The sequence below is a fragment of the Haemaphysalis longicornis genome, unplaced genomic scaffold (genome assembly GCF_048455015.1).
Source record: "Haemaphysalis longicornis isolate Haplotype H1 unplaced genomic scaffold, Haemaphysalis longicornis Haplotype H1 scaffold_2, whole genome shotgun sequence".
NCBI classification, from domain to species: Eukaryota; Metazoa; Arthropoda; class Arachnida; order Ixodida; family Ixodidae; genus Haemaphysalis; species Haemaphysalis longicornis.
In genome coordinates, this window is record NW_027526295.1 from 33,231,219 (window position 1) to 33,252,559 (window position 21,341).

General features: G+C 45.3%; 1 protein-coding gene across 1 annotated transcript in view; it reads left to right on the forward strand.

Annotated features, from left to right (window-relative positions):
• Positions 1-12,143: 12,143 nt before the first annotated feature.
• App-bp1 (Nedd8-activating enzyme E1 regulatory subunit APP-BP1) overlaps positions 12,144-21,341 on the forward strand; it is a 70,566-nt gene continuing 61,368 nt past the window's right edge. Inside the window, exons 1-6 of the mRNA XM_077697816.1 lie at positions 12,144-12,307; positions 13,560-13,663; positions 16,432-16,492; positions 16,582-16,612; positions 17,026-17,097; positions 20,693-20,772. Of these exons, the coding sequence (XP_077553942.1) occupies positions 12,228-12,307; positions 13,560-13,663; positions 16,432-16,492; positions 16,582-16,612; positions 17,026-17,097; positions 20,693-20,772 (428 nt within the window). The 5' untranslated portion in view covers positions 12,144-12,227. The remainder of the gene's footprint in view (positions 12,308-13,559; positions 13,664-16,431; positions 16,493-16,581; positions 16,613-17,025; positions 17,098-20,692; positions 20,773-21,341) is intronic.

The following is a 21,341-nucleotide window of genomic DNA, read 5'->3' on the forward strand; positions in this document are numbered from 1 at the left end:
CTCTATTTAGGGACACTAGTCCCGTCTAGCTTTCAAAGATAATCCTCAAACAATCTTTAGCGGGAACAACGCGGGGGGTCTCCATTGTTCACATGTGCCTTATCTATAATGAGGTTTTGATGCTTGTTTTGTGGTTTCCTTAAATGCATTCCGAGCTCTATGCTGCATGCCTGATTAACCTGACGCGCGCGCTCAGTGTTTTAGGCCTTGGCTTTTTTGCCCAGAGCTGAAACCGTTTGGGGTAGAGGTAAACAGTTTTGCTGCGAAAAGCCAAAATGGTGGTCGGAAGCAAGTGGAGAATGTGTTTGGCTACACTGCTGTGCCATTCTTGCAGCTTCAAGAGCATCCCTGCTTTCAGCTTAGAAAGTGAACTGCGTATATCCGGAGCGTTAATTTAATACCATTGGGCTGCTGCTGCATCTTTGCGAAATTAGCCTGTCGGCACCAAATCCTGGCGAAAACCACTTTTGTGACCCATTAAAAAGCGCGAGTTTCGGTTTCTGTGACTAGCATTGAGTCCCCCTGACAGTTGCTGCTCACACCAACAAGCCAGGCGGGGTCAAAGAGGTGTGAAAGAGTAGTAACTTTGGAAGTGACGATAAGGTATTCGTCACTTCACATTGCAGTGATGTACTGCAGATTTGAGAAATTTATGCCGGGCCGTAAAACTCAACGTTAAAACAGGCTTTGTAAGAGGCAGATAGGTTACACCCCAATAAGATGAAAAAAAAAAAAAAAATTATGTTAACAGGTTTTTATTTCCTTTGGTTCAAGACTACTTGATGACAGCGAAATAATTGGACTTGAGAAACAAGTCAACCTCCTGCAGTATCGAAGAGGTTCAATCTAGACGAAAAAAATGCCTCTTTGGCTGAGTTGACCGCATTGTATGCGTCGTTGCTGTCAGCATGATGTTAAGCAAAAGATGGCAAGTGCTGTGGGGAGTTAAGCCAGTCGTGTGGTGAAGAGGAGGGACATGAGGTGTGCCACCCGACAAACAATGACTACCAAAAAGACTGGTGTTAGAAAACTAGGAGATGGGTCCAAAGATTGATTCAGTCGACACCGTATAGGAGCATTTGGGAGAGACCTTCACTCTGGTGGTGGTAACTATGACCCAAGTGTTCCACCAAAGAGTGCTGTGAGGGACAGAGTTCCCAGAGAGAGGGGGACAGAACTTTCAGAATTGCATGAGCTTGTAAACAAGTGCCACTTTGGCTTTGAGGGGGATACTGAGGAGCGAGTTTTGGGGGTTATGTTATCACCTAGTGCAGTTGGTGTCTAGTGTGGGCAGTGTTCAGAGTTCCTCTGGCAAATGGGGATAGTATTCTGTACCCACCACCATCTTCGCCATGTGATATGGTGATGTTGGGTGTGCCAATGCGTTCACCAAGGCAGAATTTGACAGATTGCAAGCACAAATAGGCAGCATGAAGTGAGCGTCAATAAAAACTGTCCAGTGTAACCATCAGTAAAGGTTAAAGGCGCCAGTTGCGTGTGATGTCACTGCAGAAGATTTGAGAGGCAGCCACAGTGGGTGTGTAATATTTTCTTACAAGCTTTATGAATAACTCTGGGCTCATGGCTAGCCCTTAGTGGACTAATATTAAATGCCCTACAATGTAGCTTCAAGAAGTAAGGGGGACAAATAGTAAGGCAGGGAAATAAATGACACAAGGAGCTGTATTTATTTATTGATTCAGAAATACCCCTAAAGGCCTTCACATAGGGGGCAGGATACATTGAAAATAAACAATGCAAACAAGACTAACAACATTTTAATGGGCAAAAGAACTAAGTTGAAATTGAGGTTTGTTTCAAACAGTTCGGAACAAATTCAACGCCTGCTTTGAGACAAAGGGTACAAAAAGAACAATCCTCGGGGGGGTTTAACCTTTTGCAATTTGGTTAAAAGATGTGAAGGAAGTGGAACCTGCACTGTCCCTATTGAATGCATGGTGCGGGCTGGGTGTTACTAAGTGGACCTTGTTCTGTGAACCATGACTGAGAAGGGTGGCTTGCCCGATCTCTCTCCTCCAGTGAAGTGCTGAAGGGGCACATTGGTTGAACAAATGGATGGTCCAGCATAGCTGCGCAGAAGAAGAACCTTCCGTGCTGGTGGCGGCCGACTTGTGCCAAGCTACGTCTCTACTAGGCCCAGGTATGTGTTTCTGCACTAGGTCAGAAACCCCCAATGGGCAAAGATGTGTTGACGTTTGGCATTGCTTGCTCACTCCGCTCAATGGGTTACTTGCTTTTGAGTTTGTGGCTAACCCTGACATGGCTGAAGTGGCCGTGTCCCCTGACCATTTCTGGTCTTTCTTGGAAGGGACGCCAGGCGCAGTTCGTCTTTGTCGACAGATGCATGAATGCCTGCAACTCTCGGGAATTCTTGGGGTTTACCCTGAGACTTTGTTTCTCTACATCATAGGATGAAATTAAACTGCAGAGGCCACGAGAACACGGGCTGTGCACACGTGATAAAATAAAAGGTATAAAACACCACTGGCCGTATGCTGGGCGAAAAGCTGCAGATTGCACCAAAGGGTACAGAGATTGGAGGCTTTTACTAGGCTTGGCATTCTCGCCCTTGTGACAGTGGCAGGCTGTGGCAACAGCAGAAAAGAAAAGTGGTTGGGGTTTTTATTCTTGTTCGGCTCAGAGTTGAACTTTGCCATTGTTTTATCTTTTTTTTTTCTTTTTCTTTGGATTACCTGCAATGGAAAGTTAATGAGCGGTCAAAGATTTGATCGGCTCATGACGGAATTCTTTTTTTTTTCCTGGGACTCTAAAGATGTGAGTGAGGATTTATGCTAGGCACGCCTGGGCCTGGTTGCTGGTGCACGCCCATTGCTGTTTGGAGCCGTGCCTTTAGCCATTACGTGTTGCTAGATTTTTTTTGTGTGTGTGTGTGGGGGGGGGGGGGGGGTGCAAAGTGGCTACAACACCAATTTTTCATGTAGTAGGGCTTCTATGGCTCGTTCAAAAGGGGTGTCAACATGCCACTCTGTGGTTAAACATCGCAAGAAAAAAGGAAAAGTGCAAAGGTTGGGAAACAGCCCAACATTGTGGATGCGTGTGCTGCCTCGCGTAGCTTGTGTTGCAGTCTCCTTACACCACAAGGCATGTAGATGGAAACAGAAGCATGCGCAAACTGCCGTTTTCTGCAAGTTCAGTCTTGTCTGCTATGCCAGACAATTGTGGCGTTCATTACGCATGAAATTCTAGGGAAAGGTGATGCGACGATGCCTGCAAAACCTGCAGTTGTCTGGGTTCACCATGAGTAGACTGAGCAAAGTAAACTCTGCAGTTGTGGCTGGATTGTCGCCTAAATTATTTGCTGAACCTGCTGTTGTAATTCAAGCAACTTATGTCACTTCTCTGACACACAGTCCTTGCCAAAGGATGTACTGGAATAGCTTCAGAAAAGGTTAAATTGTTGGTGCAGAGTGAATGGAGCTGCTTTTGATTGGCCGGTTAACTGGGTTGAAGATGAATTCTTCGAAGCACAAACTAGGGAAGTGCTCCAGTTTACCTATCCTATCCCCTATCGCTTTTTGCAGTGTGCGTTTTGCTTCTATAGTTTGTGAGTGTTCAGACATGCTGCTGTTTGTGGTTCTTGCATTGTGACAACGCATACCACAGTTGTTGCATTCAGGAGAATGGGTTGTTTGTTCAGTTTCAGCTGTTGGCAGCTGCATTTCTGGCAAAGGCTAAATTCAGGAATAACTACGGATGTCAGTCAAGATTTAGCACTGCCCCCTTCTTTGCTCTTTTGCTAGAGGTCGTGATTAGTGTGGAGCACTCCACTGCAGCAGGTGCTTCACAGTGGTACAGACAGACAGGTCTGCGTTGCTTAGCATGAGCACTTTTGGCCTACTGTGCTGTCAGTTACCTTAATCATGTGTTTGTGGCATCACTGTCGTCCAAGCTGTTGTGCACTTACATTTCATTCGACCGCTGGTTATGCCCCGATTATTATGCAGGATCTTATTCACAGTAATTGCAATTTTCATTTCGGAAAGAAGCTTTAGAGGCAAGATCTGAAGGTCACGAAACAATATTTCAGTGGGAGTGTGGAACTGGGAAAAGGTGATAATACGCAAGGCTCTTTTTTGCAGTTTAAATATAGGATCGAGGTACGTTTTAAATGTAAAAGCCTAAGACTCGCAGCAATATGTCAGGTGGCAGTGAAACAGAAAAATAAATAATTTCCAATGTGGAAAAGTCAAAGTACGTTCTAGCTCTTAGCAATACATGTCAGAGTTTGAAAGCTGACTCCACTCCTGTGTTGAGAAAGACGTGGCATGGTAATGTTTGAGAGGGAGCTGGTCCCCAACTCTATTGTGCTGTCAATGCATGAAATATGCGTTTCTGTAGGTACTACTATACTCAACATTGTGGCTGTTGTGATGTAAATGTAAGTGTGTGTGGCGGCAGACTTTGATGCATTGCTCCATTATTAAGGAGGATTTCTTATTTCTGTGCGATAAAAGCCTTTCAGACCCTGGCCTTTGAGGGCTGTATTGTAATACGTTGTGCATGAATAGTGTGTGCATGTGGTTGCTGCTGCAGTCTCAGTCCTTGACTGCTTTTGGCTTCAGTTGACCACCATAATATTATGTTCAGAAAGAGCTTCACAAAACCTAATTACCTTGAAAATATCTGTGCTTAGTGCCGCATTTTCGCGCATATAACTTGCCCCTGCATATAACCGCACCCCCACTTCCCGTCGACGAATAAAAAAACAATATCCCCGCGTATTGCCCACATATTTTATACATGAGAGAATGGACCAGTTGTACTACTCAAGCAACATTACACATTTGTTTATGCAGAAGAACTTACCATCTGACTACGTAACTAGATGACTAGCTGCATACATTTTTTCAGGTGGGTATATTGTTGAGCTGTGTGTGTGAAACAAGCACCGTCAATGGGATAACACTGGCTTTTCGCTACTACTGGTGTAGGGGCATCACGGCCCAATGTGAATTGCGGTGAAGCTGCACCGAAGGAAATACCTCGCGTATAATCCGCACCTCTACTTCACCCCTGAAATTTTTGCGTTTTTGGTGGGGGTTATACGCGTGAAAGTACGGTGGTATTCCTTTCCTTTTTTTTACTGTCAAAATCAGCAGTGATCTCTTTCCACCTCACAGAGATTGCACTTTGGACAGAACGCATTCACTTTGTGAAGAAAACAACGCAATGAGCAGGACATGAGTAAAACAAAGACGGGCGCTGCCTTACAACTAAATTTAATTGAAAAAAAAAAGCGAAATATAAAGGGCAGTAGAGGAGCACAAATGCATAGTAAAAACAAATGAAAATGGCATGGTAGGAATATCATTGCTAATCAGTGGCATCACCCACGACAGCCACTTATCTCTTTCGCACGCAGTGTGATTGATGGCATGCTAACACAAGATTGTGAACGCTTCCAAAAGTTCCTGGGGACCCGCCGCGGTGGATCAGTGGCTAAGGCGTTGTGCTGCTGAGCACGAGGTCGCGGGTTCGATTCCCGGCAGCGGCGGCCGCTTTTCTGAGCGGCGGCCGCTTTTCTGATGGAGGTGAAAAGCAAAAACACCCGTGTGTACGAGATTTCGGCGCACGATAAAGATCCCCAGGTGGTCAAAATTAATCCGGAGCCCTCCACTCCTGTGTTGCTTCGGCGCGTTAAACCCATCAATCAAATCAATCAAAACTTTCTGGGAGCGTTGGTCAGGGTATCTGCTCACAACCGAGGCACAATCAAAGTTTGGAGAGCAACCGTGCTTTTTGCAATACGTTTCCAGATTGCTCTGCTAAAACATCTTGAGGGAAAGTGGGATGCTCGCGCAGGTGGTCATTAATGCATGGCCCAGTCTCCTATGTACGACTTGCTGCTGGACAGTGGGACGTTCATTACATTCACGTTCATTTGGTACACTGTTCATGCTGCACTCTGCGCAAGCTGCTCCATGCTCACTCTTGAAGCCAATTTCAGGTAGAGAGTGTAAAAATGAACGGAGACAACAAGAAGAGGGACGACAAACAGGCACCCCTTCCAGTCCCTCTTCTTGTTGTCCCTGTCTGTTTTCGCACTGTGAAGCTTGTGGATTACTAACTAGCCGGTGGCCTCACGCTTTTAGGTCAGATTGAGCTTAGCACGTTGTTATTCCTACCTTAACACCTGCCACAGTTTTTGTGCCACAACATTGGAAAAGCATGCACACAACTCCCTGAATTGAAGGGAGAGGAGTACATAATCTTTAATAAATGATTAAATATTTGCAATCTTGGATAGATCGGAGAGGTCCACTTGCGACAGGCTAGAGAACCAGTTAACTGCTTTACGTGTGCAGAGGAAAGTGTCCAGGACTGCGATCAAAAAGAGCTTTTGTTCAGTTCTGTTGGCAATGTGGGAAATGTTTGCATTTTCTTTTCTTTTTTTTTTTTTTTTTGACGCATTCACTGAGGGTGCTGCGGCCTTCATGGTCAGAAAGTTATGTGAAAGCGGGTTTTTGTTTCCCTTCATTGTGTTCTTGCTGTTTTCCACACTATTCTGAGGTGACCGTCCAACTCTTCCAACTTGCTTGCACAACTCTCTTGCCCTTGTACAAGCAGTGTGCTGAACCACGTTTTGATGTTCATACAGTGCGTGGTGTCAGCTGACTTGCAGGCTGATTGCGCCGGGCGTTTAAAGTGAAGGGAGGAGTCTGGGCAGAAAAAAAAAAAGCCAGAATGCATTTGTGGTTGCATCTTTATGTTTTCTTGCAGGCATGTCATGCACCAGTGGTGGTCGTAGCTTGCACAAATTTGTGATAGGGGTGAGAGAGTTGGTGTCAACTCAGTCCAGTGTGCCGTGCTGCTGTTGTGCTTGGTTGTGAACTGCAGCATTTGGCGGGGCTGTAGAAAGAGAAAAGAAAGTGAGATTTCGAAACAGTTGCGTAGAAAAGATGCCCTCTGCATGCTCTGCTTTTGTGCAAGGCCTGTCATCATCTCCGGTTGGTTCGTGTGCATTTGCAGATCCTCTCTGTAGAAAGATGCGAGCTGCTTTGGTGTGGAGCGAACAAGGCTTGCATCACGCTTTGCTTTGAGGCTTAGAATTGAGCTTGTTTGTCTTGTGTTCTGTGATTAAATGCTTCCGTGCTTGATTTAAATACTCTCGTCAATTATGTCCTTCAAAGTGTGGAGTGCGCACAAACTGAATCTAGTGTATTACAGTGTTAAGTAACAAGCAGCACCTGTTGGTGCTAACCTACTACCCAGCCGTCCCCACTATGTCAGAATGGCCTTGAAATGGTGGTTTATTGCAGGGGTCAACTACCTGTGGCGCTGTCACTTCCTATGGCGTCAGTTTTGGCTTCAGATGGGGTTAGATGGGAGACTGTTGAAAAGCAAACCGATCACTTCCAGTTGGCATTATCCCCCATATTTGCACTTAGCCATGTTGTTGTCCCTAAGCCATGTCAACTTAGGCAAATCCTGCCCTTCACCTCAAAAAATTGCCGACTGCATGAGGCTGTGCTATTTTGACTGGGACTGTGGTCATTTGTGCATGTGCTTGATTCATAAGAAATTTTTTCTTCAGTATACCAGCTACTTCCTTTACGGCAATATATATAGCACTGGCTGTCATAGTCGTTCTTTTCTGGTGCACAGAGTTCGGGAAACAGCACTGCTGAAAACGCGAGTTAGCGGCAGGGACTCCTAAGCCATGGCCAGCAGCTGCCATCGTTCTTGGCCGAAGTGGCGCACTGCATCAATCTCCCCCCTTGGTGGACCAGTGCAGGTGAGGAAGTGCAAGAAGGGAAAAGCGAGCTTCGCGCATGGCGAAGGGGATTCAGGGAATGAGATTAATGTGAGAGGGGCAGTTGGAAGGGTGATTGAGAGCAGTACACGATGACCACGATACAGCAGGGGCGGGCTTCCTTATAACGTGTTAGCTTTGGCGGGGTAGCTTACTCTTGTGTATACAAGTGCCTGTTTTGAGTCTTGCTGGAGCAAAGTGATGCCAGTAGGCGCCCTTTGTGCTGACATCTGGTGCAAGCTTCAGTGTTCATCAAGTGATGAAAAGGAATGTGCTAAAAAAGATGGGACGAAAGGAAGGAAGACACAACACAGTGCGGAGCATGTCAGGTGAAGTGTGAAAACAATGGAAAGAGCCCTGTGTACCAGAAATGAGGCTCATCAAAGCTATCTGGGGGGCCAGTTGGTCATTTGACATGATGAAAATCGTGTCTTGTGTCGTGTCCTCCTTCCTTCCGTCCTGTATTTTTGCACGTTCCTTTTCACCACGTCAAATGACTAACTAGCCCCCACATAGCTAGCTTTGATGACCCCCAGTTAGTGTGCTTCCCTCTTTTTGCATGTGCAAGTGTGTGTGTAAAGCGTGGTATGCCAGTGAGTGAAGGATGACAACATGGTCTCAGTTACGACATGATGTTGGAGACTGTGGACAGTGTGGGGAAAGCATGACTATGACGAAATGAATGCAGGGCTTGTTTGGGTATGCACTGTTTTGTATGTACACTAATTGCAACTGCTCTGGTAAACAAGGCGGCAACAGCTGGGAGGGTGCCAATGTTTGGCAATTGTTAAAGGCACGTTCTTGGCAATGGCATTAGTAGGGGCATTCAAATATGGAACAGCAGCTCTCCGATGAACTAATTACAAAAGTGACAAAGAATTCTACATATCTTATTGAGTAACAAATACCAGTAACAAATCTATGTAATGTGGGCACAAAGCATTTTTTGCGCATCAAAAATCGCCAGCTGTGAAGAGGAAAGCATCTTTTTCCCTATTGCTCCTCACTCTCACCAAGTGAGCTGCCCTTCTAACCTAGGGCATCAAAAACAAAAAAGGTAGGATGGTACTTAAAGGGACAGACAACCGATTTTTGTCGAGTATATATTCTCTATCCCAAATGAAAGGGCATCACTTAAAGCACCTTGACGAGAAACGGTTTTGCTGATAACGCCACAGAACTTTTTAAATCGAATTTTTTGATCTGCGGGCCGTATGTGTCCCTCCCAAAACTAATGCTGGCAACCATGACATAGAGTAGCTCGGCAACATACTTTTGTCTGTATGCGAAATAAAAAACGATATTTAAAAACTTGTTCCCAGCTAAAAAAGTTTGAATCTAAGGCTTTCCTCTTTCTTTGTGTGTTTTTTTAATGCAACAGTCTATTTTGCACGAATGCGCCATCTGTTGGGATAGACGATAGGTAGAATCTGGCTTCACGTTGTGGAGGCGGGAAGTTCGATTCTCCCCGGGCGCGACGTTTCTTTTTTTTTTTTTTTTAAGCTGCCGTTGGCGTATTTGGAAACTGAAATCAAATATTTTGGCAGAACAAACGCCCCTGACTCAGGCAGAATCGTCAAAGCTCCTTCGCTGGGTCTGTTTACTGAACGCTGCCGTTGATTCTGGGCATGGAGGCTCAGTTAGCCACACTGAGAGGCACCCAGCGACGGCGGGCGGCGTGTCTTTAAAAATTTTAGAATAATGTTTAGAAATACATATGCAATTTAACTTTGTACAAATACTTGTTTTAAGAAGTTTTCAATACGAAAATAAACGTTTCAGCAGTTACAGTAGCTGCTAAGTTTGCAGGTCACGTGACAGGGACACATATTGTAGTGTCAAGTTTCGACACTACGAACCGCCACCTTTCCGATTTCAGGAAGTTTGCTGCCAAATTAAAATTATTTCCGCCAGTTTGTTTAGAAATCGCTTGTGGTTATCTGGCTATATAAAACGCTGGCTTTCATACGAGCTAGAGAACATATACGCGACAAAAATCAGTTGTCTGTCCCTTTAACTAGTCCCTTAAATTTCACACATAACTCTGAGATCTAGAAAAGAGAAAAGTGGACGGAGCTTTCTTTGAATCGGCTTTCACTACTACGAAACAATGTGCACCGCACGGATTTCACAAACGGTGAAGACCAGGTGGAGTGATTTGGTTGTAAATTTTGTAAGCCAAAAAAATGCGTTCTGCTGAAGCAGTGTAGGAGTGGTTGCAAGCCGCTGGCGGAGGCCTCTGTCTGCCAGCCAGTGCTGTGAATGCCATCATATGCAGTGTTAGGAGGCAAAGAACGTGTGCAATTTCTTCCCTGGCTTGCATGTGGGCAAGGCTAGACAAGTTTAAGTGGCCTTTCGTGCACTGATGTGATAACTGTGGCTTTTTGTATTCCAGAAACCATCAACTGTGCACCAACGGCTTTGATGCCCAGGCAGTACTACAGGTGGCGTATCTACACAGCCCCCTGCGTTGTGGGCCTTGCAAAGAGATGCACACGGAAATAGAAACTGCATGTACTCGAGCGGTGAATAAATGCATAGAAAAGGAACAGTGGACTCTTGGCTTCTTCTTGGAACACTATATTGTCCAGGGCACTTTTTCCATGGTGGGCGAATGATAGAAGTAGCGCTGCACTCATTACTGGTGCTCGATTTGAATGGTAAGTATCTGCAGCAACCAACCGTGTGCACGTTATCAAGCTGAGTACCTATTGTGGAGTGCCTGTTCGTACATGAACATTTATAAAAAGATTAAAGTGTTATAAAAGCAAAGTTAGCGTTTGGCACCCTTCGAAATTTCGCTATGCTCTCTTGAAGGCTCACAAAGTTTGAACCCTATGGCTGGCTTTTGGGTATCTGTTCTGCACTGCATCCAGTCATTAACTTTGCTGTGTGTGTGCAAGGGCAACTTACAATGGAACCAGATTTGTTTACTATTTGTGCAGTTAAAGTCCCTTTTTATGCAGGATTGCTATTGTAAAAACGCACTTTGTATATTGTGAGGGAAGTCCAACGCATAGCTGGGTAACGTGAACGTAAACATGGTCATTTGAAGCGGAGGAGCGTGCGCAGCAGTTGGACAAAGCTGTTCTGGAAGAATCCAAACCAAAGACAAAACTGGTTTATGGTGGGGTGGGGGTGAACAAATTGACGTGGCCAGATGGAACACAATGAAGGCCTCAAAGTTCGTTAGGAATAGTATCGCATGTGTGACATAAAATAAACCTCTGTTGTTTTTGATACATTAGAGCTCGGTTGGCTGGCAGTGTAGTCATAGAGAAATAAAAATTTCTTTCTCTATGGTGTAGTTGCTGTTCGTTCTGGGTCCCTTGTAGTTGTAGTTGTAGATTATAAAGTGGGGTCTAGGAATACCGCAGCTTTGCGCACATTACCAGCGGTCACTCTCTTGGTTTGCCCCATTGACGAATATTTCGGCTTCACTGCTGTGTTGGTATGAACAAGTTTCCGATCGCACCGCCAGTCCAGTAGGCAAAGCCACAGTTAGAGAACTCGAAGCAAGTGGTCCATGGAATGCGATGAGGACCAACCAGCCACATGTAGCTCTGTATTTGGGGTCAAATTTCAGTGAACTAGTCGAGAGTAGCGCATTTAAAACTGCGTCTTCTACTTTAGAGGCGTGCCAGCACTTAGTTCCCCAACTCTGAAAACCTGGTTCAGCAGTCCGCGTGCCGAAACGATCGAGCTTCAACGCGTATGAAAATATAAAGTGCGCCTGACAAACGTGGCCACAACGCCACAGCACAGCACAGCCAGGGCGTAGGCGCACACGTGGTTAACAAGTCTGACAGAAGACTCGCTGAAACACGTGGGCGCAAAACAGCCTTGCTACTTTTTTTTTGTCAGCGGCGCTCACTGCCTTGCACCGCTTTTTACTAATCTGCCTCGATTCGAGGCTTGCTGAAAGAGTTCGTCATTCAATCGTGTGTGGTGTTCTTAGGCACGCAATGCTCTTTTTTTTTTTTTTTTTTCAAGAACTTGCGTTCGGGCAGTTCGGGCGATGGTTAGGCTTGAGAAGCCGGTCCACTAGAATAACAACACATCCTGTTCAGACACATTTTGATGTGATTTAAAGCAAAGCCACAGAAATCACGCTCTTACGCCTACTCATTCCTGTCTAACATGCGCCTGACAGCTGGAAACAAGGACTGATTGCAACAGGTTACAACGTTGCAACATCACCCACGCACGTAAAACTCCCGTGCGCGTAAGACTCCTGTGCACGTAAAAAAAAAAACATCGCGATAAATAAACACAAACTTAAAAAAAAGAAAGAAAAGGCAGTCTACAATTTTCGTAGTTTTCGCATTGAAAGCGATGTTTACAGGTGTCGCTCCGATCGGCAGTCGCTACGGTCGCAACGCCGGCGTCAAGGCGGACCGGGCGCGAGCATCGGATTGCGAAGCTGGCTGCCATGCACATGGAAGGCACTGTTCAAATGAACGCCAAATATGCCGAGACCGAGAAGAGCAAGAAGTACGACAGGCAGCTGAGGTAACTGCGCGAGCCCACGTTTGCTTACTTGGCTTCTGACACCCGAGTCGGGTGCGCAATGAGCACCGTGATTGTTCAGTGACCCGTCTGTTTTCGGCCGGTTTTTGCTAAATAACGTGACTGAATATTCGGAAAGGACTTGGAAATCCCGAGTAGGGTATGCTGGCATGTTCGGTCCATGTGCTATGCGCTAGCCTGAAGAGCACATCAGCATAGTTGCGCTTGTGTTCGTGCTATGACGGGAATAAATTTGAATATTCTATTCGGGGTTTAACGTGCCATAGTTACGTATATTATTGCACTCCCATTTTTCTAGCATTGACTTGTGCCCGTATGATACGGAAAAAAGAACTAAAGTAGCGAACGGTATACCCAGAACGTTCTCCTGGAAGGTATCCTGCAGTGTTCTGCAGGCGGCTGAAAAATCAAGTGCAAGTCAGTTTATTTTGGCTTTCACTTGGTTTAAATATAAACACGAGAACGTAAATAGTAAACAGTAATGAGGTAAATTTATTCGTCTTTCAATCAATGCGCCTTGAGTACTAGCTATTTGAAGACGCAGCGTTTATAAAGGAGTACCTACCGAAACCGCGGGCGCTAACTCTAGGCAAAACAGCGCAAAAAAAGACAAGGACAGAGAAAGATACACGACAGGGACTGCGCATCAGGGCATCAACAGAGGGACAGAGCTTCAACACTCTAAGGGGCAAAAATACACTGTCACGCACCCATCGACTTGTAAAGCTTATCGCTGCAGTTATCTTCCTTCAGAAAAGGAACAGGTGGTCACGCTCTGTTTGAGGCGACCACAACCCGCTGGTTCTCTTACTGTTGCTTCACTTTGTTTAACAATAATTAAAGCAACTATGCCGCAACTTTCACGCAACTCACTAGTGGCCGGTCGCTGGCAGAACAACTGATCTTGGTAAGACGATGGGTTTGTGTGTTTGCTCCTGTCATCCGCTGTGGAATGCCGTCATCTTTGGGAGCTGTGCCTTCAGATTCAGCTCGCCAAGCAAGCAGCGTCGTTTGGTGGCCAAAGGCATTTTTTTTTGTCACATTTGCCCAATAATTCAATTGAGTTATAAAACAGCGTGGGAAACGGGACTACAGAAAGGGCACACAGACAGGGCTCTGAGTTGCGTACCAACTGGCCCGCCTTCAATCCATGTTGCAGCCAATAATTCAGTTTTCCACCCAGCCTCGCTGAAAGCCTCCCTTCGCACCCCTCTGTACTTGTCTGCCCATGCAGGCTGTGGGGCGACCATGGCCAGGCGGCCCTGGAGTCTGCGCACGTGTGCCTCATCAACGCCACTGCCACGGGCACCGAGGCCCTGAAGAGCATCATCCTGCCTGGTATCCCTTCCTCTTGGCAGTTGCGAGCCTGCCTGTCTCACTGCATGGTCTCAAAGCTCATGCACATATGATTCTCTTTTCTTCAGTCTATCTTTAGCTGCTAGTAGGGGATTACTACCTTTTTGCACTTAGGGAACTTTGCCTTTTCTGATGCTGACTTTGTGGTTTCACTTTGTCGTAAAACCCTGTAGTTGGCAACACATCTGTGAAGGGGGCTGCCTCACCGTACACTCCATCGTAGCTGTGTGACTTCCAAATAAAAGGACAGCTGCATGGTCGATTTCAAGCATTTAGAGCATGCAGGCTGACCCTTTTAAAACTCGTTTGTTTAATAGGGCAGCTTTCTTTCAAGTACAGAAAAACAGAAGATGAAATAGGTGCAGATGAGGTGAAACTGTTAAAATCATCGCTGCATAAATGTGTTATGTAAGTCGCAGTGCCTTTACGTGTCTTCTTGTAACTAAACTGCTCCTAGGTGGCCTCCTGCAATGTTTTTTTTTTTTTTCTGAGCTCTCTTTAGCGCTATTGTGGCAGTTATGTGATCAACGTTCAATGAAAAAAATAAAAAAAGTGTTGGCAGAAAGGAGGGTAACATGCTTGTTCACAACATGGTGGGACACCCTTTCAGTTTTGCAAAGCCAGAGATCAGCTTTCTTATCTGAGAAAACTTGAAGGGCATGGGGAAGGGGGCACTGTACTTGTTGTCTACAGATCCTGACAGTGCCAGTTCTCAAGATTTCATTATTTCACAGAGACCCGGCAGGTCAGGCTCAGTTGAGCAGAATATTATAGGTTCAGCCACAACTCAACCTCCCCGCTATGTTCCCTAGAAGCTTAGCTGACCTGCCATTTGACCCCTCTGGAGGCTCTTTTTTTTTTAGAGGTGAAAATTTTATAGCTTTGCAGTCAGCCATTCGGCTATAGAATGAGGGCTGAATGTTTACCATTGTAAGCAGCGTTGAGTGCACTCACCACTTGGCAAGAAGACCCCCTGAAAGTGGAAAGCTTGAACACTCGAAAGTTTTTGTGGGTGTTGTGAAACTCTCAAGCGTACAAGGTTAGGCACTGCGAGTTTCTTGAATGTGGTTTGCCTTTCTAGGTGCACTGCTTAGTCTAGTGACTCCACAAAGCTGCAAAGCGTGAAAGCTCAGGACCACCGGTTTAGTGTGGGAAAAAGAAGTAGGAGTGGCAATTAAATAATGCTTCACACCAAGTCATCAGCTAAGTTGAAGTAGACCACATTGCATACCGTATTTTCGCGCGTATAACCCGCCCCTACAAATAATCCGCACCCCCCTTTCAGCCTGCCGGAAAAGAAAAAAAAATCCTCGCATATAGGCTGCACCAAACCTACTGCTCGAGCAACACATCACGTACTATGTAGACAGAGAAAAGCGTATATTTAGCAAGTAGAATACACTGACTTCAAGGCAAAAGTCGCAATTCACTCAGTGTCACTGCTCTTGCTAGAGCTATCACTTGAGCCGCAGTCCTCACAGGGTCATCTTCACGATGCAACGTGCATTGTGGTGAAGCTGCACTAAAGGCAAAACCCCGCATATTACCCGCACTCCAACTTTGTTAATGAAATTTTCGCACTTTTAGTGCGGGTTATACGCGTGAAAATACAGTATAAAGTGTCCCGTAATTTGGCATCGGTAACAACCTGATAAAAAATAAAGGAGTACATGGGTCTGATACATTTCATCTGATCGTGCTTCCGTTTCTTGAACCTTCTCACTTGTCATTTTCAGTGTTGGCAAGAAAAATGTCAGCCTTTTTTTTTTCTTTTGCTACATAAGCAAGACTTCATAGTGAAGTAGTTTTTGACTGGTCATTTTCATACACCATGTGGTTTACTGTGCAGAAAAGCGTTGACCACATTAAAGTAACAAATGAGTCGTGACCGGCACATTGCTTTAAGTAATACCGTGATAAATTGAAATACAAACAACGAAGCACGTGGCTTTCAGTACATGCCACGCATCCTTACAACGGGCCGCGTATGCGCAGTGCAAACAAGTAACGAGAGTTTGTGACCAACCTTGATATGGAAAGACTGTCGAATGTCCGTTGTCCGTTGAGTGCTTGGCATGAAATGAAAAATAAAGGAATATAGCTGCATGTGCAGTTTTCACTCATCGGACCCGCTGCGGTGGCTCAGTGGCTAAGGCGTTGCGCTGCTGAGCACGAGGTCGCGGGTTCGATTCCCGGCCGCGGTGGCCGTTTTTCTGATGGAGGCGAAAAGCAAAAGTGCCCGTGTGTACGAGATTTCGGTGCACGTTAAATATCCCGGGTGGTCAACATTAATCCCGAGCCCTCCACTACGGTACGCCTCATCGTCTGCGCTGCATCGGTGCTTTAAACCCTACAATCAATCAGTCAAGTTTTCACTCATCGTAGCAACAAATATAATGCTTGCAGGAGCGGGTGCCAAACGTGGTGGCAAGACAAACCAAAACAGTCGCACGCCGAACGACGGTATTTCCATGTCAACGTTGGAAGCAAACTCTTGTAACTTGTTTGCACGGTGTATACGCGGCCCATCGCCAGGATTCGGGGCATGTACTGAAAGCCATGTGCTCTGTTGTTCGTATTTCAATTTATCACGATAGTACATTATCATCTTTGGATGACTACTCACCAGTCATGACTAGTTATGCAGTCTGTTCCCCACATTGCGTGCAGTCTGTTCCCCACATTGCGTGCGGTGTTAGCCCAGAACTAGTTTTGCACCTGCCTCGTGCCTCCACCTCTTGTGTTCCCAGGTGTTGGGGCCTTCACAATCATCGATGGAAACAAGGTCACTGCTGAGGACGTGGGCAACAAGTGAGTCCTCATCCTTTGGAAACCTTCTTTCTAGCGCCTCGGGGAAGCTTAGTGGTGCAGGTTCTAACTAGTCTTGTTTTGCCTTCCAGCTTCTTCCTCGACTGTGAGAGCATTGGAAAGGTAATGGGGGTTCCTTGGCAGCACGTCTTTTGGGTCTCGATGCGTTACGGTGCTTGTGTTGCATTGTCTTGTTCAGAGTTCCCCAGGAATTCAATTTAAAGGATGGTATCTAAGTTTCTGGGGGAAGGCATAGACAAGGTAGAAACAGAATTCATGATTAATTTATTTGTGTCGTTGACGCCAACCCTTTCATCGCACTTTCTTTCGTGTTGAAGTCATGGTTTCTCCCATCACAAGCCAGCCATTGATGATGTATTGCTTCGTGTATGTTCCCTTCTTCCATTGCTATTAAACAAAATTCTGCTTCGTACATAAAAAAGAAAAAAGGAAAAATTTGATGCAGGTTTTCACAAAACCCGTCAGAAAAACAAGGGGTGTGTGTGGGGGAATCACTGGTCCTATTTCTTCTTTAGCCGAGAGCCCAGGCGGCCACGCGGCTTCTGCTGGAGCTCAACCCCGATGTGCAGGGGGACTTTGTCGAAGAGGTGGGTGCGCTTCGCTTTTCTTGTGATCTTGGAAATGGCTTCGGGACTGGGTGGATGGCAGTGCAATCGTGTTAGACTGGGCGTACAGATCTGAGTGCAACTTTTGGGTCTCATAGGCAAGCATGCGGGAGGAACTCATGAAGAACCCTGACTCCTGAGGCAGTGACAGACAGTTATAGATGAAACAAATTCTAGCTTTTGTAATAGAGTCCCACATCGAGCGGCAGCTTGTATTGTGAAGTATTATGTGGTGTAGGCCTCCCCTAAAGCAAATAAAAGGCTGCCAAGTTTTTAAAATGATAAATATGTGAAAAAATAAAATAAAAATTAGAGTGCGGCCTACATTTGTATTGGAACATTTTCGATGCACTTTACTAGTACTGCTAAAACTGACCACAAAGATCTTGGGCCGCGTCACATTGTCGACAGCTGTGATGTCAAAGGTTAGGTGCTGAATGTGACTGCCTTTTGAGCGTCCACAGAATCTGGGGCCAGATTAAACTTTTTTTCTTGCATTTAGTCAGGTCTTCATTGCATGTTCTCGGCTACATGGAATGCCAACTTTCATGTGCGCTAGCTACCATATATGACACTGCTAAGATTTTTTTTTATTGTTAGCTCTTTTAATACTGGGACCTTGTACTTAGTTTGTTGGCAATGCATTGTCTTCACACTGGCTTGTCCCTGTAGTTCCAATGGAAGAAAGGAGCACTGGTAAGCCAGGAGGGAAAAGCTGGGGAGGTTAGGGATGTTTCCTTTTTAGGAATAATGTAGATCCATGTTTTTTTTTTTGCTTTTTGTTCAGCCTATTCAGTTTGGGCTTCCCTCCTTTTTTCTTACTGTTGTAGTGCCAATTCTTCTTTTGTACGTAGTTTGTTTTAGTAACCTCGCTCCGCCCTTACAGCTTTGTAGTTAACTATCCCCTTTTTTGACTGCCGTAGGAAAGTTCTGTTTCAGTACCAACTTCACTAACATGTAGCTGGTGGAAGCATTGCTTAGTTGCGGTTGTTACACACTGAAAGGAATATTGTTCAGTGGCTTTCCTTGCCTGAAAACTCTGCCTTTATCTTTCCAGCTTCTCGAAGTTTGGCGCAGGGTCTTGTCATGTGCGGTTGCATAGCTTTCGACACTTTGGCCCTGTTTTGGCGTTTTCCTGTATTGCTGATGCGCGTGAGGTGGGAGTGAGGCCGTCCTCGTAATCTCTGAACTTGTTCTCTGTTTTCTAATGGGCATTCAAGTCTCTGTCGACACTCTCCTCCTTGCATGATAGCCTCATTGTGTGAGTGGAATTGGGCGGGAAAACACGTGCACAAAACTGCACGAGATAATTTTGTCATTATGAAACAACAGCAAAGGAGGTGCAAATAGCATGTGCAGCTTACTGTGACATGTGGCACAATTTATGTGATTGAGGGATATGCAGGGTTCCAATGGAATTACTCAATGCAGCAGCATCAGCAGTGACTACTGTAGGCGTTGTGGCGGCGGGTGCCTACCCCATTTTGTTTGCACACAGGAGGTAATCTCTTACGAGGCCATAGCAATTACAGGCAGGCCGGGTAGGGAAGATGGTCGCACTGTGGCAGTGGTTTACATATGATACCCAGCATCTTCCCTCTCTACATCCATTCGCCAACTGGCCTGGAGTAGGAGCATCTTCTTCTACATCTATGCATCCGCTGGCATCCTGTAAAGCAACCACCATATCCATGCCTGTAGAGTTATCTATGCGGTAGTTGGAAGTTTCTTGCTGTCTGTAGAAGGACCTTTGTTTGAAAGAAAAGTACCAGATGGGACATTGTATTGGGCTCTCACAAACTGCAGAACCCTCATGCCTTCCCCGTGAGCAAGGTTTGACAGAGGGTCAGATGTTAAATGGAAATCAGGCTTTGCCTTGTATGCAAGTACATATATGGCCCGGCATGCTTGATGTGACATCACCCGCTGGTGTATCGTGATAGGTAACAACGAAAGCTTTGATAGTAAGTGTGCGGACATGCTACGCTACTTTCTTTGTTTGTGGGCTGTTTGAGGGCAATGGAAACATTTGGAGGACTCGTTCACAAGCACGGTGCATTCGTGGCTTCCCTAAGGAGGTTGGCAGCTACTGTGGCTGCAGTCAAACTACCAGCTTCATGCGCAGCACTGTCAGGCCCTAGCTGCTTTTAACGTGTTGTCGAGGGGGAGGAAAAGATGCGAAAATTTTGTTTCAACAGCACAAAATAAGCTTGCACTAGTGAGCAAGGGAAATGTTCGTGGAACAATATAGTTAGCTTCAATGCCAAGGATTGGTATTTGTGGTAAATGACCAGATATTTGTGGTAGTGTGCTTGCAGCTTGTGCAAGGAAAGCTGCTGACCCCCTTGCAATCTTTTTTTTTTTATTCAAATACCCTAAAGGCCCTTGCAGGGATTACATAGGGGCGGGGGGGTTCACAAAATAGCTCAAAGATCTCAACACAGTTACTCAAAATAAACAGCAAGCGTAATTTCGAACATGGAGTAGGGGTTAGCAAACACAAACAAGAGGAATACAAGAAGCAAAGGTCATAGTGCATCTTGTCGAAAGCACAACAACCCTACTTTCCTAAACAAGCACGTTTAAACTGCCCTTCAAATGGTTGACGAACGAGTCATGATCTAGCAATTTGCAATGGATGCAATTTGTGGTGGCAGCTTATTCCAATGATGAATGGCAAGAAATAGCGGCGATTGTCGAAGAAGATTTGTGCGTGCAAACATGGGGCAGACTTTGAACGGATGATCGAGTCGAGGAAAAATGAGATCCGTGGGCTTGATACGGGATGCTGCAAAGGACGATGGGGTGTGATACAGTCTGTGGAAGTGAGGGAGCAGTGCTATCTGGCGTCGTTTTTCTAGAGAGGGTGCTTTGGATAGGGATGCTCTAGATAGGGATGCTTTGATAGCTGTGATGCTGGATGTCGTGGAGTAATTTTTAGTGACAAAGCGTGCTGCTTTATTCTGTAAGCATTCTAGTTTGTTTATTAGGTACGTCTGATTTGGATTCCGAATTAATTAAAGAGGCATATTCCATCTTCGAATGAACTAAGGCTGTGTAGGCTAAAAATTTGGACGATTGATTTGCTAAATACAAATGTCGTCTAATGAAGCCAAGACTTCTACTTGCTTTTAAAATAACATCGTCAATATGATCATTTCATGTAAGGTTAGAAGATAAGTGAACCCCCAAATACTTTGACGTAGACACATTTTCTATGCACATTTTGGTCATAAAATATGAGCTGAGTTGAACGTTACTAGCCCTAGTAAATGACATCGTTTTAGTTTTTCAAAGATTTATTTCCATCTGCCATTGCTCACACCAAAGGAAAATTTTGTTGAGGTCAATTTATTTTGTTTTTTTTGCCAGTTTGTGGAAAAAGTAATTGTACTATTATATCCTTTCAATGTTAGTGTCAGCTTGATTAGTGGGCTGTGGGAAGTAGTGGTATGAACTCCGCTGGATGAAGCCGCAGTGTTTGGTTGTTGTCGACAGCTGACGAACAAGCAAAAAAAAAAAAAAAAAACGTTCATTTGGTTTTTGTTTTGTTTAATTCTCTCTCTGCCTTTTCCAGAGTCCGGAAAACTTGCTGGAGCAGAACCCCGGCTACTTCTCGAACTTCTCGGTCGTCATTGCGACCACGCTTCCAGAGAAGTGAGTGCAGGGATGGCTTTGGACCTCAGCAGTTCAGTTTGAAACTCCCTCAAATTGAAGCAATGCCTGACACTACTGTGAGGTTTGCATTATAGTTGGGCAGAGCATGCTTAGGGAAGGTACTCGTGCTTAGGCTTGCATCTGATGTTATCTTATTGTATCTTATACCCCGGCTGTTTGAAAGGATGTTTGAGTCAAATAGCTTTCGAAATTTCAAATGCCATTCGAACTGGAAGGAGCTGCACAACAATCTCGAAGGCTCCATTCTCAAAAGCTTCACCCGCCATGTTTTCATGTCGTCATTGCTGCCAAGTTTCGTTCTTGTAGCGCAATACAAAAATTCATTGCAGAATTAAACTGGGCCAAAAAAATAAATGCCAATGTGAGTGGTGAGATTGATTATCACGTACAAACATGCAGAAAGCATACCCAAGGTGGAGTGGGCAATATGGCTTCTGAGACCATTTTTTGTTTCCGCACCACTAGTGTCGAGATTACAAAGTTTGTGATCATAAACTGAGTGATAGAAAAACAAAAACAAGTTAAAAATGAAGAGTGTGCTCTTTTAA